Source organism: Ornithodoros turicata, chromosome 5 (assembly GCF_037126465.1).
Source record: "Ornithodoros turicata isolate Travis chromosome 5, ASM3712646v1, whole genome shotgun sequence".
In the NCBI taxonomy this organism is placed as follows: Eukaryota; Metazoa; Arthropoda; class Arachnida; order Ixodida; family Argasidae; genus Ornithodoros; species Ornithodoros turicata.
In genome coordinates this window covers 6,892,122-6,908,612 of record NC_088205.1, presented here as the reverse complement: position 1 = coordinate 6,908,612, position 16,491 = coordinate 6,892,122, and the positions used below count along the sequence as shown (strand labels likewise).

Genomic DNA, 16,491 nt, shown 5'->3' with positions numbered 1-16,491 from the left:
AAAAGCAGCTAGTCTAGACGGAGGTATGGATTTAAAAGCTCGGGTCTATATATATACAAATTGCACAGCGAATTGATTTATGCACATTGCATAGATACATTGCATTTATGCTCAGCAGAACCGACAGGCTAAAAAGCACCATGGCATCCAAAGTTGCCTTGAAACAAAGGGCTACCTGCATGCAGGCTTTTTTTGTGGGAGCGGGGGGAGGGGTGTCCGGCCTTGGACAGCGTGCTGCCACATTCGGATTTCCTCCCTCCCCGTTCCGCGCGCCTGCCGGCATGTTCCTATGTAAATTTTGCTTGTGAGCGTCAAACGCAATACGATATGCGCCCATGCGCACGGGAGTAATTAGCAGACGACACGCAGCGCAACACTAGCGACAAGCGATCATTCTACCTACAAAGGAAATTTTCGAACGTCGTTTTTACAATTTGAGTTACTAAAATTGTTGTTTGAATAAACTTAATTTTTATTCGGAAGTGACATCACCTTCAGTCGGTGTTGTAGCCAATCGCAGAGTGCATAAATACCGCCATTGCACCTCGTGGTGTGCTACATCTCGGACCGGGACGTCGTCTTCGGCAGGTGCTGCTGAGAAATTGTAAGAACACTTTCTTCTTAAATGACCGGGAAGTGTTACTTGAAAAGCGTTAAATTCGCTTGCTAGAAATCTTCCTTCTACTTACGTCAAACTGGTTTGGCAAGTATGACTTCGCTTCATTCACTGTTCGACGCATTTCCCAACAGCGAAGCCTAACTCGTTGTAGTACACCACTTAGTAACAAAGCCCACGATTTTATTCCGCAGTAGATATACGAATTTATGCGCACCATACTGTGTCGTTTTAAAAACTTTATACGTGTTGGTCGCGAAAATGACGTTGATATCTTTTATTAGTCGCACGCTTTCATTGTGACGATGCATGCCGGCATGTCTTTGCGAAACAGCGGTAACTCGCGCGTTGGAAGCATGTGCCGTATTTGCTCTCGCGTGTTCTTTAGTATTCAGTAAAGCTTGTGATTCCAAAGAATTTCATAACGTAAGGTTTTCATATAGAATTAGCTGCTGTTGTGCTTTGAAACACGAAATCACTTTTCGTAGACAACGTTCTAAAACTTCGTACAGGGAAGTGCGCATCTACGAACAGTAGACATAAAAAAGGATCACGATTCGGAATACGCTGTAATCTAAAAAAAAAAAAACGTAGTGAGGTTCGCATAGCTGGAATCTGAGTGAAGACCTTTCGAGCGTGATCATTGCATACCCATTTACGATTCACGTGTTCCCCATTGGGCGCCCATTCATGTTTGGCGTGAGGTGACGAGGTCTTTCTTTCGTTTCAGATAATATATAATGGCAGAATCAGCTAAGTGAGTACATGCTGAATTATAAATTTTAGTAACAACTTGGACGTCTCTGCTTTTGTGTCTGACCCGCCGTGTCCTCTTCTAGAAACTTGTTAGCTGGAGAAGGCAGCGACGCCGACGTGGAGGATGTTGAAGAAACAGAATTTACCAAAAAGTGTAAGCCTCTCTTATGCAAAAGCATCTTGCGAAATCTGTCGTGGCTGGTGCCTAGCCCTCGCGGCATGACAGCTGTATGCAGTATGCTCTGTACGGCCTGCAGTACATGCAGTTATCTAGTGCCAGTGCACAATGTACCGTATTTTAAAATGCGTTTATCCGTAGGCGTGATACGGGTGTGCGAAAGTGTGTTGTCACTGAAAGGGGTTGTGACGCTTCGATGTGCTAGAACGTCGAGAAAAGAAGTTTTCTACATATTATGTGTTATGAGATGCAATTGATTCAAGAAACTTGTGCATCAAGCTCTGACATAAACTAAATGCCTCTGCCATTCCGGTGCAGGTTCAGGTGCGCCTAGACCCTTTAGCATCAGGGTGGGCTCCACAAGTGGTGCCTCGGGCGAGAGAAACAATAATAGGAAAAAATATATACAATAGGTCCCGCGGGGAACCGATGGGAGATTATGGAATGTTAGTCTCTGTAAGGTGTAGTACTCTCGCTAGGTGGCATAGTTCTTTGTTTTCTCTGGTCGGCTTGCATTGGCTGGGTGGCGCGATTCAGTGCCGGCTTCGTTGAAGAGGGTGGCTGCGGACATTTCGTGGGCACCTGGTGGGCTCTTGTAGTTCTTGTGCTTTTGGTTTCGTTTTCGTTCTGTCCCATGCCAGTAGAAGTAGTTTTGTTTTTGTGATATCGTAGTCTTCAGATTTTCTGTTGCATCCTAGCAAGGTTTCCACTGTCCTGGGTTGTGGTTCCCTTATGTCTTTCAAGGCTGCACAGGTTAGGAGGATGTGGCGTATGTCTTCCTCTTGGCCCCCATCACAAAGTTCGCAGTGTTGCGTTTTCCTGTACGAATATTTGATGTAATCGCTTCTTAGTTAAGAGGGATCCAGCGCGTGCCTGGAACAGAAGCCCGCTTCCTCTGTCTCCACTGTAGACGTCTTCCGGTGCTGGGGCGTCTGTTTTCAGCATATGTCGTTAAACTTTGTTTTTTGTTTTTTTGTTACGGATGTGCTCCATTTTTCCCTTTCAATAATGTCCATTTCTTTCTTTATAATGCGGTTCCAGCGTTGCTCCGACTTAGCGGTGTTTCGCTTTGTGTTGCGGCTATAGATTTTGTCGAATTGGACGATTCGTTCGATCCAGTTTGTGCGTGTCCCCAGATAACACGCATATCTAAAGACGCGGCTCATATAGGATTGGTGCGGTCCGTGAATCAGTCTACCGAGATATCGTGTCTCGGACCTGGCCTCGCGACGTTCCAACGTTGACCAGCCGAGTTCGCCCTCAATAGCGGGGTTCGGTGTAGCGAAAGAGCCCCCCAGGAGCCACATTCCTATTTCGCGCTGCTGGCGATCTAGTTGCTCCGTTGTTTGTCTGCTCAAACAGATTGCCTCATTGGCGTAAGTTGCTGCTGGGACAGCTGTGGTTTTCCGGTGCAATCTGCTGACGCTGTAAGGCTGATAGGAGTGATGCGCTATGTGCCGGGAATGTCCTTTTTTCTCGTTGGTGTTTTTGATTAGCGCACCTAGATAGGTGTACGAAGTAGTGAAAAATAGTAGTGAAAAATAGTCCCGTAGGTGGAATGTAGGCATCGCGCTCTGATATCCAAACTTCATTACGCTGCTCTTCTCGAGGCTGAACTTCATTCGGTCTTCCCTTGCCTCGCTGGTGCATATGTCGAGCAGGTCCTGGAGGTGGGTTGGATCGTCCGCAATTAGTATTATGTCGTCGGCGAAGGCAAGCGAGCTCAGCGTTGTATCTTCAGTTGTGCCGTCGGCCCCTTTCGTACTTAGCTGGATTCCTTTCTTAGAGTTTTCTAGGTCCTTTAGGAGGTCGTTAATGGAGATGTTAAAGATGGTCGGGGAGAGGGGGCAGCCTTGTCGTAGTCAGATTTCTTGTTTGATTTTATGGGAGGTAAAGGGCCCGATTGAGTATTCACTATATAGTTTGCTATAGATTTCCTGAATTGTGAGCGCTTCAGATACCTTTACTGTCTCTTGCTCGTCTAGATGGGCGGAAACCATTTTGTGCTTGGCTAAGTTGTTCGTCGCATTCATTTTGTAATCTGTGGTTTAGTATTGATGCGAATAGCTTATAGATGTTGCTTTGTAGGGCAATGGGTCTGTCCTCAGTTCAGTTCCTCAGTTCAGGTCCTCCTTGGGTTTGTTTTTTGCCTTTGTAGTAGTCTGACTGTGGCTTCCTTCCATGCTTGTGGTATACAGCCTGTGGAAGCAATTCTGTTGAAACAATGTCGTAGTGCTTCTAGTGTTTTCAGAAATTCGTTTGGTATTTGGTCGCGTCCTGCTGCTTTCCCCGCTCTTAGTCGTTTCACGCAGTCTTCTAATTCTTTCGTGCCGATTTCCGGGATGGAGCACCTTTCTTCGGATGTCGGTGTTGTTGGCGGTTCACTTGTCTTTCTTCTATGTAGTAGGTTCTGTTGCTGGTTTATGAAGTATTGCGTGATGTATCTCAAGTTTCGCTGGGGACGATATGATATGTTCATCGTCATGTATTACAGCTTGTTTGGCTTCCATGTAATTTTAGTTTCTCTTTCTTGCCGTCCTGTAGGTTCTGTTGAGTTTCTGTTGAGTTCTGTTTCTGGATAGCTGCTTTGGTTTCATCATCAAACCACGGCTGCGTCCTCTTTTTCCTGTTCGGTCTTCTTTGAGAAGTTTTCCCCACAGCTTGCATAGCTGCACTTTCCAACAGTTTGATAAAGTTCTCATAGCCTACGTCAGGAGCATCAGGTAGCCTGAATTCCATTTCTTCTGCAAATTTCTTTAGTGCATCCTCATCCTGAGTCTTCCATCTTGCTTTCTTTGCAGTTGTGAGGTGCCTGTGTTTGTGTGTTTGGGAGTTGATGTGTTGTGGTGTCACACTCATTTGCAGCTGGAGCTGGTTGTGGTCTCTGCCACAGTTGAACTTTCCATCTTCGTCAATTACTAGTTGTATCTTGGTTGTTGGCGGCTGGCAAGCTGGATTGATCAGCGTCTTTTTATCGTAGCATCCTGGTTGTAGGTTCAGTATAGTAGGGTGATTTATTTCCACGAGAGTTTTTAGGCGATGGGCTGTATCGTGTCCTTCCAGTTGGAAACAATGGCAGTTAGTCACCCATTAAGATGATTAGTCTTCCTGGATGTCAGAGTTCATTCTCTGCTATATCTCGGTGTATGCAGTCATATATATCTGCATTCCATGAGTCTGTGCCGTTACCAGTTGCCATATAAGCCACTCCAAGTAGGAAGGTTATTCCATCACTTGTTGCAAATTCCGCCCACATGTGTTCTTTGTGTCTCTTTAATATCCACCAGTGATAGTCTATACAGCTGGCCCTCATAAGTAAGGGGTACTGTACAAGTACTAATTTTTGCGACATTCGTGAGTGTTCTTTTCTTCATGAACATAAAGTTCCGCGAAATATTCGAACCAATGACTGAAAAATGAGAACGAAATATGTAAGTAATAACGCGTTTTATTGCACCGTTTCACTGCATTGCCTCATAAAGTGCTCAGTTGCACACGGAGACAGTAGTCCAGCCTTTTCATCAATCCCATGCGGATGTGCGCCCACGCAGATTGGCCTTTGTAAAAGTTACAGAATGACTGTCGTGTGCCAATCGTACCTGCTACCAGATACCACCGTACCTGTACCAGATACCAGCCGAGGAAGGACCCCTTAATCGCAGTTCTGAGTCTGGACTCTAAGGGAAAACAAATGGAACAGTTACTGCCCGTTTGTGATAACTTTTGTTAACTTCTTCCCTGAAAGTTCGAGGTGGAGAGCTAAGACGACTTGTGCAGGGTCGAAAATCGCGGTACCGCTAATTTAACGTTCCGCGAATTTAACCACTTGTGTCGTATCTCCCGTGTGTGCCTCACTTGGGGGTGGGGGGGGGATGTGTGCCGTGGTGTCGGGGCAGGATGAGTTTCAGTATCCACTGTGCCGTTTTTCTACGTGTGGCACATTTTTTGCTGCAAAACTTGGCATGCACGTTAGCATGGACAAAAACTATTTTGTATTAATGTGGTGTAGCTTGGATAAAGTACCACAACCCCTTTAATATGTTTATGCGGGATATTTCGGTAACCATTCAATAAATTCTTGTGAAGCACACTGCAGGGGAAAATGTGATTGACATGTATCTATGAGAACTTTTGTCATGTGGTGGAAGTAATTTTATCAAATTTCAACTCTAAAATTAGCCAGGTCGTGTTTTTCTTTTACTGCATGATTTACCCCATTCCATTGGAAAATATATTGGAAAAGTTCCTTTTTTTTCTGAGATATGCAAATTGTTGGCCACATTCAGTTCTTCATCAAGTTAACGCAAGAAGGGGCCCAGCCTGTTTGTTTCCCCTCCGTCTTCCAGATAACTGGTGTTCTAACATAGCTGGCTTTGTCAGTAGTGGTGTTGAGAAGGAATCAGAAATGGGAGGTCCATGTGCTTGTCCGTGAACTGGGGGCTGCTGACAATTTGCGTGTCTGGAAATGACTGTTTCCTCAACTTCATTGGCTACTACCATTGTAGTAGAAATGTATTTTGTAGTAGTAGTAGTGGGGGCAAATCCGTCATGTGCTCTCTGGCCAAAAAAACTATGACTGGGCAGATTCCAGAGTTCGGATTCAGGAATCTGAATTTATTCTGATCAAGGTTTGGTTGAATTACTTGCACTAGGTGCCAAAGATTCTCTATGATAAATGATTGCATATCTTTCCGTAGGACTTTCTCTGATATTAAAACTCAAGGCAATATTAATATCAGTTCAACACCAGCTAGCCTGCCTGCTCCTGCTATGTTCTTTCTATATGAAGTTGTTGAAATCTTTGCTGAGATACCCTGTACGTTATCCACTGTTGCGTGATTTGACCTCTTTTTGCAATAATTACTACCTTCTCTTGGGTGTAGCTCGCTATGTGAACTGTGCTTCTATTTAGCTTATTCAAATCTAACGTGGAAATATGGTGAAGTAGTTTTGTTCCTGCTTTTGTCTCTGATGCTATGTAGGGATGCTAGCTCGTGAAAGTATGTCACCCTGCTTTGGCCAACAATTTAAATTTGTCTCTAACCACAGCCACGCTCGCCTCCGAGATGATGAAAGATCCGAAGGTGTTGGCAGCATTACAGTCAAAGTTAGGTTCCATGGTGGGCAATCCATCCGGCTATATCGATAGGTGAGCTTTCCTCTCTGTGTGCAGAGTGGCTGTTCCAGATGTCGGTGGAAGCAACGTAGACGTTTTGTTTCCAGTCTGCCCGCTTGCGTGAAACGGCGCATCAAGGCCTTGAAAAAATTGCAAGTAGAATGCTCCAAGATTGAAGCCAAGTTCCACGAAGAGGTTCATGCTCTCGAGTGCATGTACGCTAACCTCTACCAGCCCCTGTTTGAAAAGGTATGTTCGTATCTTAGTACTAACTCTCTTGACCAGCACCCTGTGAACACTTGGTGGTCGGACGTAACACTGTCCGGTTCTCAAAGAAGACGCAGGAAAATTAATGGACTGGATTCCGTACCGGACTTCCACTTTGACACGGTGGTTCGGTCCCAAGAAAGTCTACATTGCTTTGTTTGTTTGTAGTTCAGCGCCGTTCGGAAGTTCAGTGTGATTGTGCCGCAGTAACTAACGCTCATCTTCCCCGTGTTGCACAGAGGCAGCAGATAGTCGGTGGGAAAGTGGAACCTACGGATGAAGAGTGTGACTTTGCTCTAGATTCAGACAAAGAGGAGGACGACATTTCGGTGAGGCACCAGTTTGTGACTATTTAGTAGATATCAGAGCCATTGCGAGGGTGGGATGAGAGCTATTGCTCCGGTCCCCTTCCTCTGGGGAGGACACCAGACAGTTTTTTTTTGCTATAAACTATTACTGCACAGAGAGGGCAGCGACCTGCTGAAGTAAAAATGGTGGCAGTGGCTGTGCTTGGGGGGTTCACGATCATAGGGGTTTGTTTACAGGACCATGGAAAGTGGTGAGAAAAAGTTCTGACTGCATTCAAATGTGCCGCCACTGTATTGTTTTCACACAATACTCTCGTAGCAAACATATTGCGTCTACGACAGACATTGGATTCCACCGCTTGCGCGTGAAGCTCTCCGGTTTTCTGCGGAGGCCACACAAGCCAAGAGAACGGGAGTCATGATGTAGCGAAGCACCAGCATGGCGGTGTGGCATCAGCCGGGATTGGTTAGACACTGCGTAGTTTCTCACAATTTCTTCTGGAAGACCCTTCTCCAGGTGGAGTCCGAACCGGTCGATCTGTCTTGTGCAGCAGCTCGGGTTTTTGTGCAGGTCCTCATTCTTTGCAGTTTGCATTGCTCAATTGCGTCAGGTAAATTTAGCGGCTGAGCAACACATCGCTTCAGACAGATACGAAAGTCTGATTTCACAACGCTCGCTGGTGACCCATAATCAGTCTCTGTGAAATGTACACTGCACATTCAGAGTTCAGTACCAGGTTGAACATCCTAACGTTGAATCAATGTGAGCCGCCTACTTCTTGCTGGTTCATTTGCCAAAACCTGATGCATGCGAAAACCGTGCGCTCCTTTGTTAGTTTGATTGTTGATTTGATTGTGCAACCTTGAACTCTGCACTGTCACTGTAGGCCTTCTCGATGATGCCCACACTTGTGCAACGCGCGTGTACGGGCAATTATACGGACTCTTATCTCGATGAAATGGAACTAAAACGAAACGCATCAAACCGCAAAGGGCCACATTGAACACAACCACATATGAGATGGTGATGTACATACGTTACGTACTCACTGCTCGTAGGCTCACACAACAGTGATAAAAGGACCATAAAACAACCACCATAGCGTGCCATCGGTGAACAAGTATAGCATGTTGCTCTGTCGAGAGCAGACATCTTTCGCAGCAAGGGAGGGCCTTGCCTGTACGACAGGACTGGAGGGAGTGGCCTGTATATGGAGTCCAGAAACCTCCCACGACGGTGGTGCTTTTTAGAATTTGCTTCGTAGTGGAAATATTTTCCGTGCATGCTTTTCATGTGCCATTTCATGAAACGCAAGCAGTTTTTAGACGGCTTGAATACCCTTCCCTGTGGGCGTGTTATCAGTGATGGTTGAAGTTGTTTGGTAGTTGTAACGTCTGGTGTCAATGTTCTTGATGTAATGTTAGTGCGAGAGGCCTCATTTTTCTTTTGCTGTAAAATCTAGAAGTTTGTACCAGTTAATTGGCTCCTTTTTATTCATCCGCTCTATCTGTAGGACACGCTTGCTTCAATTTTGATTGTATTTTCGTCTCGATTGCCAACATTGTCTGAAAGCTTTGACTCTTTGACACACTATTTCCCCATATCTTTCATAAAACTTGTTTGGAGATTGTTTAATAGGATATGTTTGCATACCTGCCAACTCTCCCGATTCATCCGGGAGACTCCCGGATTTACACCGTTTTGTACGATTGTATGACCAACAAGCAAATCTCCCTCTATCTCAAACGCCTGGTTTTCGTCTGTCCTCAGTCCTCACCGACGTAAACGTCAATCCAATACCAGCCCTATTGCCATTGGTATCGCTGCCGCTTCCCTACGTGCTTCCTGGAGAGTTCTAGTTTGTCTAGTTTCTAGTCTAGCACTTCAAGTTTCCGGGCATTTCCTCCATGTTTCCGTGTGACGAGGGTGCCTTGGCAGTGTTTGCGCTGTGCAGATCACGGCTCCGTGTAAGCGAAACAAGTATCTACACGTGTTTCTGAAGCAATTCACAACTGAATTTGTATGTGTGATCGCGTCCACGAAAGGGCACCATGTGTTCTGCACAGTTTATCGCTGCGACGTCAGCATTCCGCTTGTAGGGTGGAGCAACATTCTTACCCAAGTTACGTCGGGATTCTTACACACGTTACGGGAGCACAAGGACCACCTTAAATGCAGAGTCAAACGGTACTAGCTAGGTCAATTTTTCCGAAAGCAAGACAAGGACTACGATGTTGTCCGCGCTCCTCCTCCTCCTCGGTGCTCGAACTAAGTTGACTGAGTCAAATTGTTGGTGAAATGGGAAACTGTGCACAAGAGCTCATGATATACACACTGAACGGCAAGTTTTTGCGGTTGCTGTCGACATCACTGACGACAGCAATGTACAAATATAACTGATGGTTCTGATGTATTATGCAAACTACTTTTTTTAATGGCTTGTTAATTAACTTATTCAACAACTATGTTTAAGCTCTCCTGGAAAGTCCAGATGGCCTTTTGAAGTTTGGCCACGTTACTGAGGCGGTGCTGAATGTGAAGGCAGTTTCGTGTGTTCATGTTCTTTTGAGAAAGTCTCGTGACCTTGTCACAGCCAGACACCCAGATAATTTCTTGGGAGAGGGCAATGTCTGTTGCTGCAACACTTGTGCCTTATGAGTCTGCTGGGGTCGTAACTTGGGGTAAAGCGTGTGTGCAAATAAACGCAAAAAAAAAAAAAATAGCAAGTCCATTTTCAGACAATTCTGGACAAATTACTTCAAAACATTGCAGCTTTTGTTTGAGCGTCTGTATTCAACTGTATTTTATATTGTTCTAGGCGGTGAAACTGTTACTGACTTTGGTAAATACTTTTTTGCAGGAAGGCATCAAGAAGGCAGCAATAAATGAAAAGGGGGATGAGAAAAAGAATGGTAACTTCTTCTGCATGATATATGTAGCCGGTTTTCTAACAATTCATTCCCGACGCTTCCAGACGAAAATGTTCCCGGTATTCCAGAGTTTTGGTTAACAACCCTTAAGAGTGTAGACTTGCTTGCAGATATGATTCAGGTTGGTACTTGCTCTGCCCCTTCAGCATGACATTGTCACATTGCCTCTTGTCTTTTGAAACAGGAGCACGACGAAGACATTCTCAAGCACCTTGTAGACATCAAAGTAAAATATTTGGATAAAAACCCAGCGGTGAGTACCACCAACATTGCCTAATTCATTGAGATTTTGTTCCTGCTGTGAGTGTTGCTAACTCTGAGGTGGGGAAATTGCTTATCGTGTAATGCATTACATTACTCTTTGCCGTCTTATACTCTGTAGTGAATTCACGCTCTGCCTAAAGCCAGTAGTTACAAAATTCTTCATGGGAAAAGGCTAAGAAACACAGACCACGTCACACATCTGCATTGCAGTTAATCGTATCTTGGATTGCTTGTTTAGATTATGCGTACTGCACCCAGGGCATGAACGTTAGCCAAAATGATAGACATTTTATTGGAGCTACATTCAGAGCGTGTTCTCTGGGCCAGAACGTCTTGCAGAACTGCTATGCTCACAGACAGCACCTGCGAAACTGTTTTCTTAAGTTGTTGGCATCCTCTAATTCAAAGACTCCACTGCACGGTGCACTGTGAAGGCTGGGCATCCATGTATGCCACGATAGATGCAGTGGCCTCTAGTGCAGTGTTTCCCAAAGTGTGGTCCGCGGACCCCTGGGGGTCCGCGAGAGTATCCGTGGGGGTCCGCGACAGTCTCTTACATTTCAGTGAGGATTTTCGTCCCCACAAACACGTGCTCGTACATGATGCCCGATTTCCAAACACCCAGAACTTCCAAAATTACTACAAGCATGCTTCAACGGCTAGCTTCTAATTTCTGATAGAAAAGTCCTGTAATGCACGTTTGTCCACGTCATACAAACAAGAAGAAACTAGTCCGGAATCGTTTCTGAAGCTGTATCGAAAGCACGCAGCAGCTGACGAGCTTGCTGGTGATGCACTGGCTGTGACGGTGTGTGTGTGTGTGTGTGTGGGGGGGGGGGGGGTCCGTGAATTGGTTCTCATCGCTTCTGGGGGTCCGTCACCGCCAAAAGTTTGGGAAACACTGCTCTAGTGGGAGTTAGTGTACCTCACAATTTTGGCCCTCGTGCACAAGTGAGAGCAGGCTGTGAAAGTGAGGCTGTCTGATGCATAGAAAATGCAACTCATTACTTCCCTATCTCGGTCTTGCTCACAGAGTGCTGCATTGTATTTTAGTTTGCATGACGAATTTAGAAGAAAACGAGTGGTGTTCGGCATTTTTAACCCTGGTTATCACTTGATGGTCGGATACTCCAATGTCCGGTTTTCACAGAAGGTCCAGGGAAAAACAAGCGCAGGCCTCAATCCGAACTGGGTTGGCTTTTTATAACCAATCCAGTCCCGTGAAGGCCTCACATGGCACATGCAGCTAAACTGCTTAAATTACCCGTTGAATTAGGGCGTTTTAACCAGGTTTAACCTTAAAAATGTGCATATATTACTGTACTGACTCTTTCTATTGTTGGGTAGTACTATAGTTTATCTCTCTATCCTTGCAGGGGTTTGTGCTAGAGTTCCACTTTGAGCCCAACGAGTACTTCACCAACACGGTGCTCACAAAGTCCTACGAAATAAAGTGTGATGTTGACGAAGCAGACCCATTTTCGTACGAGGGGCCAGACATCGTTGGTTGCAAGGGGTAGGTCCTCCCAAATTTTTCTCGTGCTGCTTGGATAATTCTCAGTCTTAAGCTGAGGAACGCGGGGAAATTGGATAATTGGTGTCTGCAGTGCCCATTTTCTCCATTTCTTACCCTCCTTGCTGCGAAAGTTTCAATGGAGGTTCAGATCGATGCAAAGCAGTTTTTTACTAACCTGAGATAACCTGGGGTGACCTGTCGCAACCCTTTTAAGTGCATTTCACGGGCAGACATCATACAGTAGTCACCTCCCCTTAAAGCTGGTACAGGTTGGGAGAAGTTTGTGGAACACACTAGCGGTTGGCAGAAGTGGGTGAGTTCACCATTTTCAAGGGGTGGAAGGGTGTGCTGTTAGCGACACAGTGGTAGCTTCCAAAGCGACACTGGCACACCCTTCCATCCCTCTGAAACAGTGACCTCACCCGCCAGCTGCTTGGGTGTCGCACAGAAGAAAAAGTACACCGCTCGAGTGTTCCGTAAACTTTTGTCCCGACCTGTACTTTACAGTGTGGCGACCTTGGCAGCTCTTTGCGGTTTTCATCTGCACTACGTCACGTGGGCTGATCCTCGGCTGATCTTTCCACCATTTTTCTGAGTGCTATAGTGAACTTGTGCTGCCACTCATTTTGGTGTTGTTGGATCATACCACTGCACCAATTACAGCATGCATACACTTCACCTGCCTGCTGGTATTGGTATTTTTAGCAGTCTTTGGCAGTAGCTGCATTACAGTTCGTTTGCAAACAGGACATCAAATTAGCCATAGATGTGACCAAGTTGCTGTGCGAGATATTTTTGCACACTACGGTTAAAAAATGGCATTTGTTCTTTGGAGCATTATACCTAAAAAGCTTCTGTTGCAGAACAGCTGTTTTGAAAAACAAATGCTTACAAAAACAAATTAATGATGCTGTGTTCAGAGCCGTAGAGAGGCAAGTTTGCGCCCAGGGCAGGGTAAATCTAAAGCGCCCCCCCCCCCCCCCCTCTCCCACAGCCGTCAGAAGCCCTATAAACAAAGAAATGAAACGCTTGTTTGCGCTGTCGAGATCGTAAATTCAAATTTTCTTCGTTCCCGTTTTATCTTGTCCAACCAACCTGCTACGGCCTGCCGTTCGGCCCCCTCTCAGGCGAGGGCGGCTGCTCCTTCTCACACCCCTGTTGCTACGGCTCTGGCTGTGTTGTAATTGCACTTACAACATGTGCTGAAATCTTGCATTTACACCTTGTGTGGTCAGTTGCAGAGTAGGGTATGAGGAACGTGGTATGTTAAGAGGCCACTGATTTGATCCAGTATTACTAGCTTGGTCTTGCATTCTCTATTTTGAAGTATTTTGTAGTCCCTAGCAAGTGTGTGTATTGCTTAACAGTGTTCTGTGCATTATGGCCATAAATTCAACTGGTCTTTTTTGCATTATCGCAGATGTACAATTGACTGGAAAAAGGGGAAGAATGTAACTGTAAAGACAATCCGCAAGAAGCAGAAACACAAATCAAGAGGATCGGTGCGCACCGTGACAAAGACTGTGCAGAACGAGTCGTTTTTCCTGTTCTTCAACCCCCCAAATGCGGGCGGAGATGGCACTGAGCTCGATGGGGACACCGAAGCACTGTTGGCGGCGGACTTTGAGATTGGCCATTTTCTCAAAGATCGTGTCATCCCCCGTGCAGTCCTCTACTTCACCGGTGAGGCAGTGCAGGATGATGAGGTGAGGATGCACACTGATTAATCATACGGCGAGACCGTACACATAGTGCAACTTCCACTATTGGTGCTTGTTATGACTAGGAAAGCCAGGAATCACGTGTCACTTAAATTACAGGTTTAATTACCCGTTAATTACAGGGTGAAAAAAGGCAATACAATTTATATTGTCCCAGTCACAGCAAACAGTACAGGCCTCAAATCATAAGGAGCCCAGTTTGCCCACTTAATGCCATAAATGTTAATTAAAACTTAAGTGAATTGCCATGGCAATGGTTTCTGCATAAGTAAAATGTCGACCAACCTACTGGTGTTTATTTCATCTCTTCATACAATGTCGAGGCACACTTTGTTTTTCCAGTTTGATGAAGATGAGGACGAGGAGGAGGAAGACGATGATGATGAGCACAATGAGGATGATGATGAGGACGAAGAGAACGATCCCGATTTTGTGCCCAAGGTAATTTAGGGAGACTCCCCACCCCACCCCCATTGACACGTAGGTTGATCTGCCTTTTGTTGTGTGTCCCTTTCACCAAGTGTGACTGCAATAACGCCTGGTGTGTTCTAGCCATCGACATACCGTCATGTTCCGAGTGGGGTCATAGCCATTCAGTCAGGAGCAGTTTACGAATGGGGCAGTGTAAACGTGAAGCCCCTTTCCCTTTGACAGCCATCTCTGGCTGTGTAAACAAAGGAAAGAAAACTCATTGGCAAACATTGGCACTGCCATTGACATTGGCAGAAAAACATTGGCACTGCCAAGATCGTAAATTCAACATCCTCAACGCTTCTAGTGGTGCAAGTTCGGTGGAGCACCTAACTGCACTCCAAAAACTTCGACGGTCTAAATGAGCTTTGAAAAGCAAACTAGTCTGACCATTTTTGTCGTAAGGTGTCTTCGTAATGAATACACAGCTGGAAATGTGGCCCATTCAATGATTGGGCACTAGAATAATTTGGACATTTTAGTGGGTCTCATGAGATCAGAATTACTGGGGTGTTACTGTACAGTGTGATTGAAAAAGGGTGCAGCATATTCTGTCCATGCAACCATTAGCTTGCATGGACGAGTCGCTTCTAATAAGCACATTAATGGCTCAGTTAGGTTAGGGCTTCCCCTCCTTGCCGTGAGGAATTTCCACCCTTTCCTTGGCTATGTAGTCAACAGGATGTCTTGATGCCATCAATGCCGGTCTTCTTACGAACTGCCCACTGCATGTATTCTCAAATGTATCTGCACATCAGCAGTGACGTAGTTACAAAGGCTGATCTTCGAATCTGAACAGTGTGGAACCTTTTAGGAGACTAACTGCACATAGGCGTCTGTATCACAAGATGAATGGCAGCTGCGGCTAATTGCATTTGTCGGTAGAAACCTACCAAGGACAAGATGGTTGTTACAGTTGTAGTGCAGGGTACTATATCAATGCCACCACATTTACTGTACAGAACTTTGTGGTTTAATTCTTTTGTAAGTTCCCTGTGCCCTCTCACTCCTCTGCTTAGGTAGAGCTTCTGTAGCTGCGAAAATAGCAATCTCTCGGGTAGTGCTGAATATAGCAGTATCTTTCGTAGATGCGTTTCCAGATGGGACTGTCCGTTTAAGGAGCGGGGTAGCCTTTGTATTTATAGGGGCAGTTTACCAGGCATATGCTCGGAACTTCACGGTATGTCGTAAAAGTCATCGTGCAGCAACTAGTGCAAGGTCTTCCTGTGTATCACAGCCATCAGAATGCAAGCCCAATATTTTCACAATTGCTCTCTGTTGCATTGCATCAGTGCCCTGCAGCATTCACCACTTTCATTACCTGTTTTTTTTTTTTTTTTTTGATAACCTGCTCTGATGGTGCAGTGAATATAGGTTCTTTTCACAGGCTCCTGTGAAGTGTTTGGATAAAGCACTCCTTTGGTCTTTTACTTTTTCTTTCTTTTTGTAGGTGTCTGATATATCTGCCCCACAAAGTGTTTAGTCCACACATATAAGTTGAACCACTTCCAATCAGCTGCATGCTATGTGTGCCGTTTTTAGAATACCATGGATTACCTTGCACAGGGTTGCTTGCCACTTCTAACGTCTAGACAAAAAGGATGTATTGAAAAGGACTTACTCCACTGTGGTGAAGGTGTCGCTCATATATAAAGGCCATAATCCACTCTCTCAGTTCAGCTATCAGAGAGGTCCTTTGCACTGCCTCATGTCTGCATGCGAAGTTCCGACGTGTCTGGAAATGTTTCTTCAGCGTTTGTCCTTTTTCAGGGCAAGAAAGGTGAACCTCCAGCAGAGTGCAAACAACAGTAACTCTAGAAAGCATTTTTAAGTGAAGTGTCGTCAATATTCCTCAGCCTGTGCCAGCAAATGTTGCTCTTTACGAATGAACTGTTACCGGCCATTATTTGGTTTCTGTTGCTTTTTGTTGCATTTACATGAATAAAATCTGAGACAAAATGTGCTTTTTACAAACTTGCGGTCCAGTCCACTTCGTTAAGCTTACCGAAACTGTTTGTACAGTGTTACTGTTGTGCAAAGTTTAACTGCTTGTATTCTACATACAGCAAAGCCATTTATGTATATTGCATATATGTGCAAAAGTATATGCTTTTTGCCACACAGAGGGGGCAATCATTGCGAATTGGGAGAATCTTCAGCCGAGGCTCCATAAAAGCCATTTGCGATGTTGTGCGAATTTCTGCTCTGCCACCCCATTTTTCATCTGTATGCGTCATCTGAGACACTCCTTAAGCTCAGTTACCGCAGACTTTCAAAAAGCAGACTAAATTCACCGGAATAGGTATTATCCACCGTATTACCCTATGTGTCACTGTATGTGTAGATT

General features: G+C 45.3%; 1 protein-coding gene across 2 annotated transcripts; it reads left to right on the top strand.

Annotated features, from left to right (window-relative positions):
• Positions 1-522: 522 nt before the first annotated feature.
• Positions 523-16,118, top strand: LOC135393846 (nucleosome assembly protein 1-like 1-B). Of its 2 annotated transcripts, none has more exons than XM_064624156.1 (13): positions 523-604; positions 1,347-1,373; positions 1,456-1,526; positions 6,600-6,699; positions 6,774-6,915; positions 7,173-7,262; positions 10,103-10,154; positions 10,217-10,293; positions 10,357-10,425; positions 11,813-11,952; positions 13,373-13,658; positions 14,016-14,114; positions 15,915-16,118. In XM_064624156.1, the coding sequence occupies exons 2-13, from the start codon at positions 1,357-1,359 to the stop codon at positions 15,954-15,956; spliced, it is 1,185 nt and encodes a 394-aa protein (XP_064480226.1). In that variant the 5' UTR covers positions 523-604; positions 1,347-1,356; the 3' UTR covers positions 15,957-16,118. The 2 variants fall into 2 exon arrangements, with proteins under 2 accessions (XP_064480226.1, XP_064480227.1); XM_064624157.1 differs by having other exon boundaries at positions 14,016-14,153.
• Positions 16,119-16,491: the final 373 nt, after the last annotated feature.

Coding starts and splice junctions, on each gene's coding strand:
- LOC135393846 (XM_064624156.1), top strand. Junction 10,294..10,356: donor TGCTTGCAGATATGATTCAG/GTTGGTACTTGC, acceptor CTTTTGAAACAG/GAGCACGACGAAGACATTCT. Junction 11,953..13,372: donor GACATCGTTGGTTGCAAGGG/GTAGGTCCTCCC, acceptor GCATTATCGCAG/ATGTACAATTGACTGGAAAA.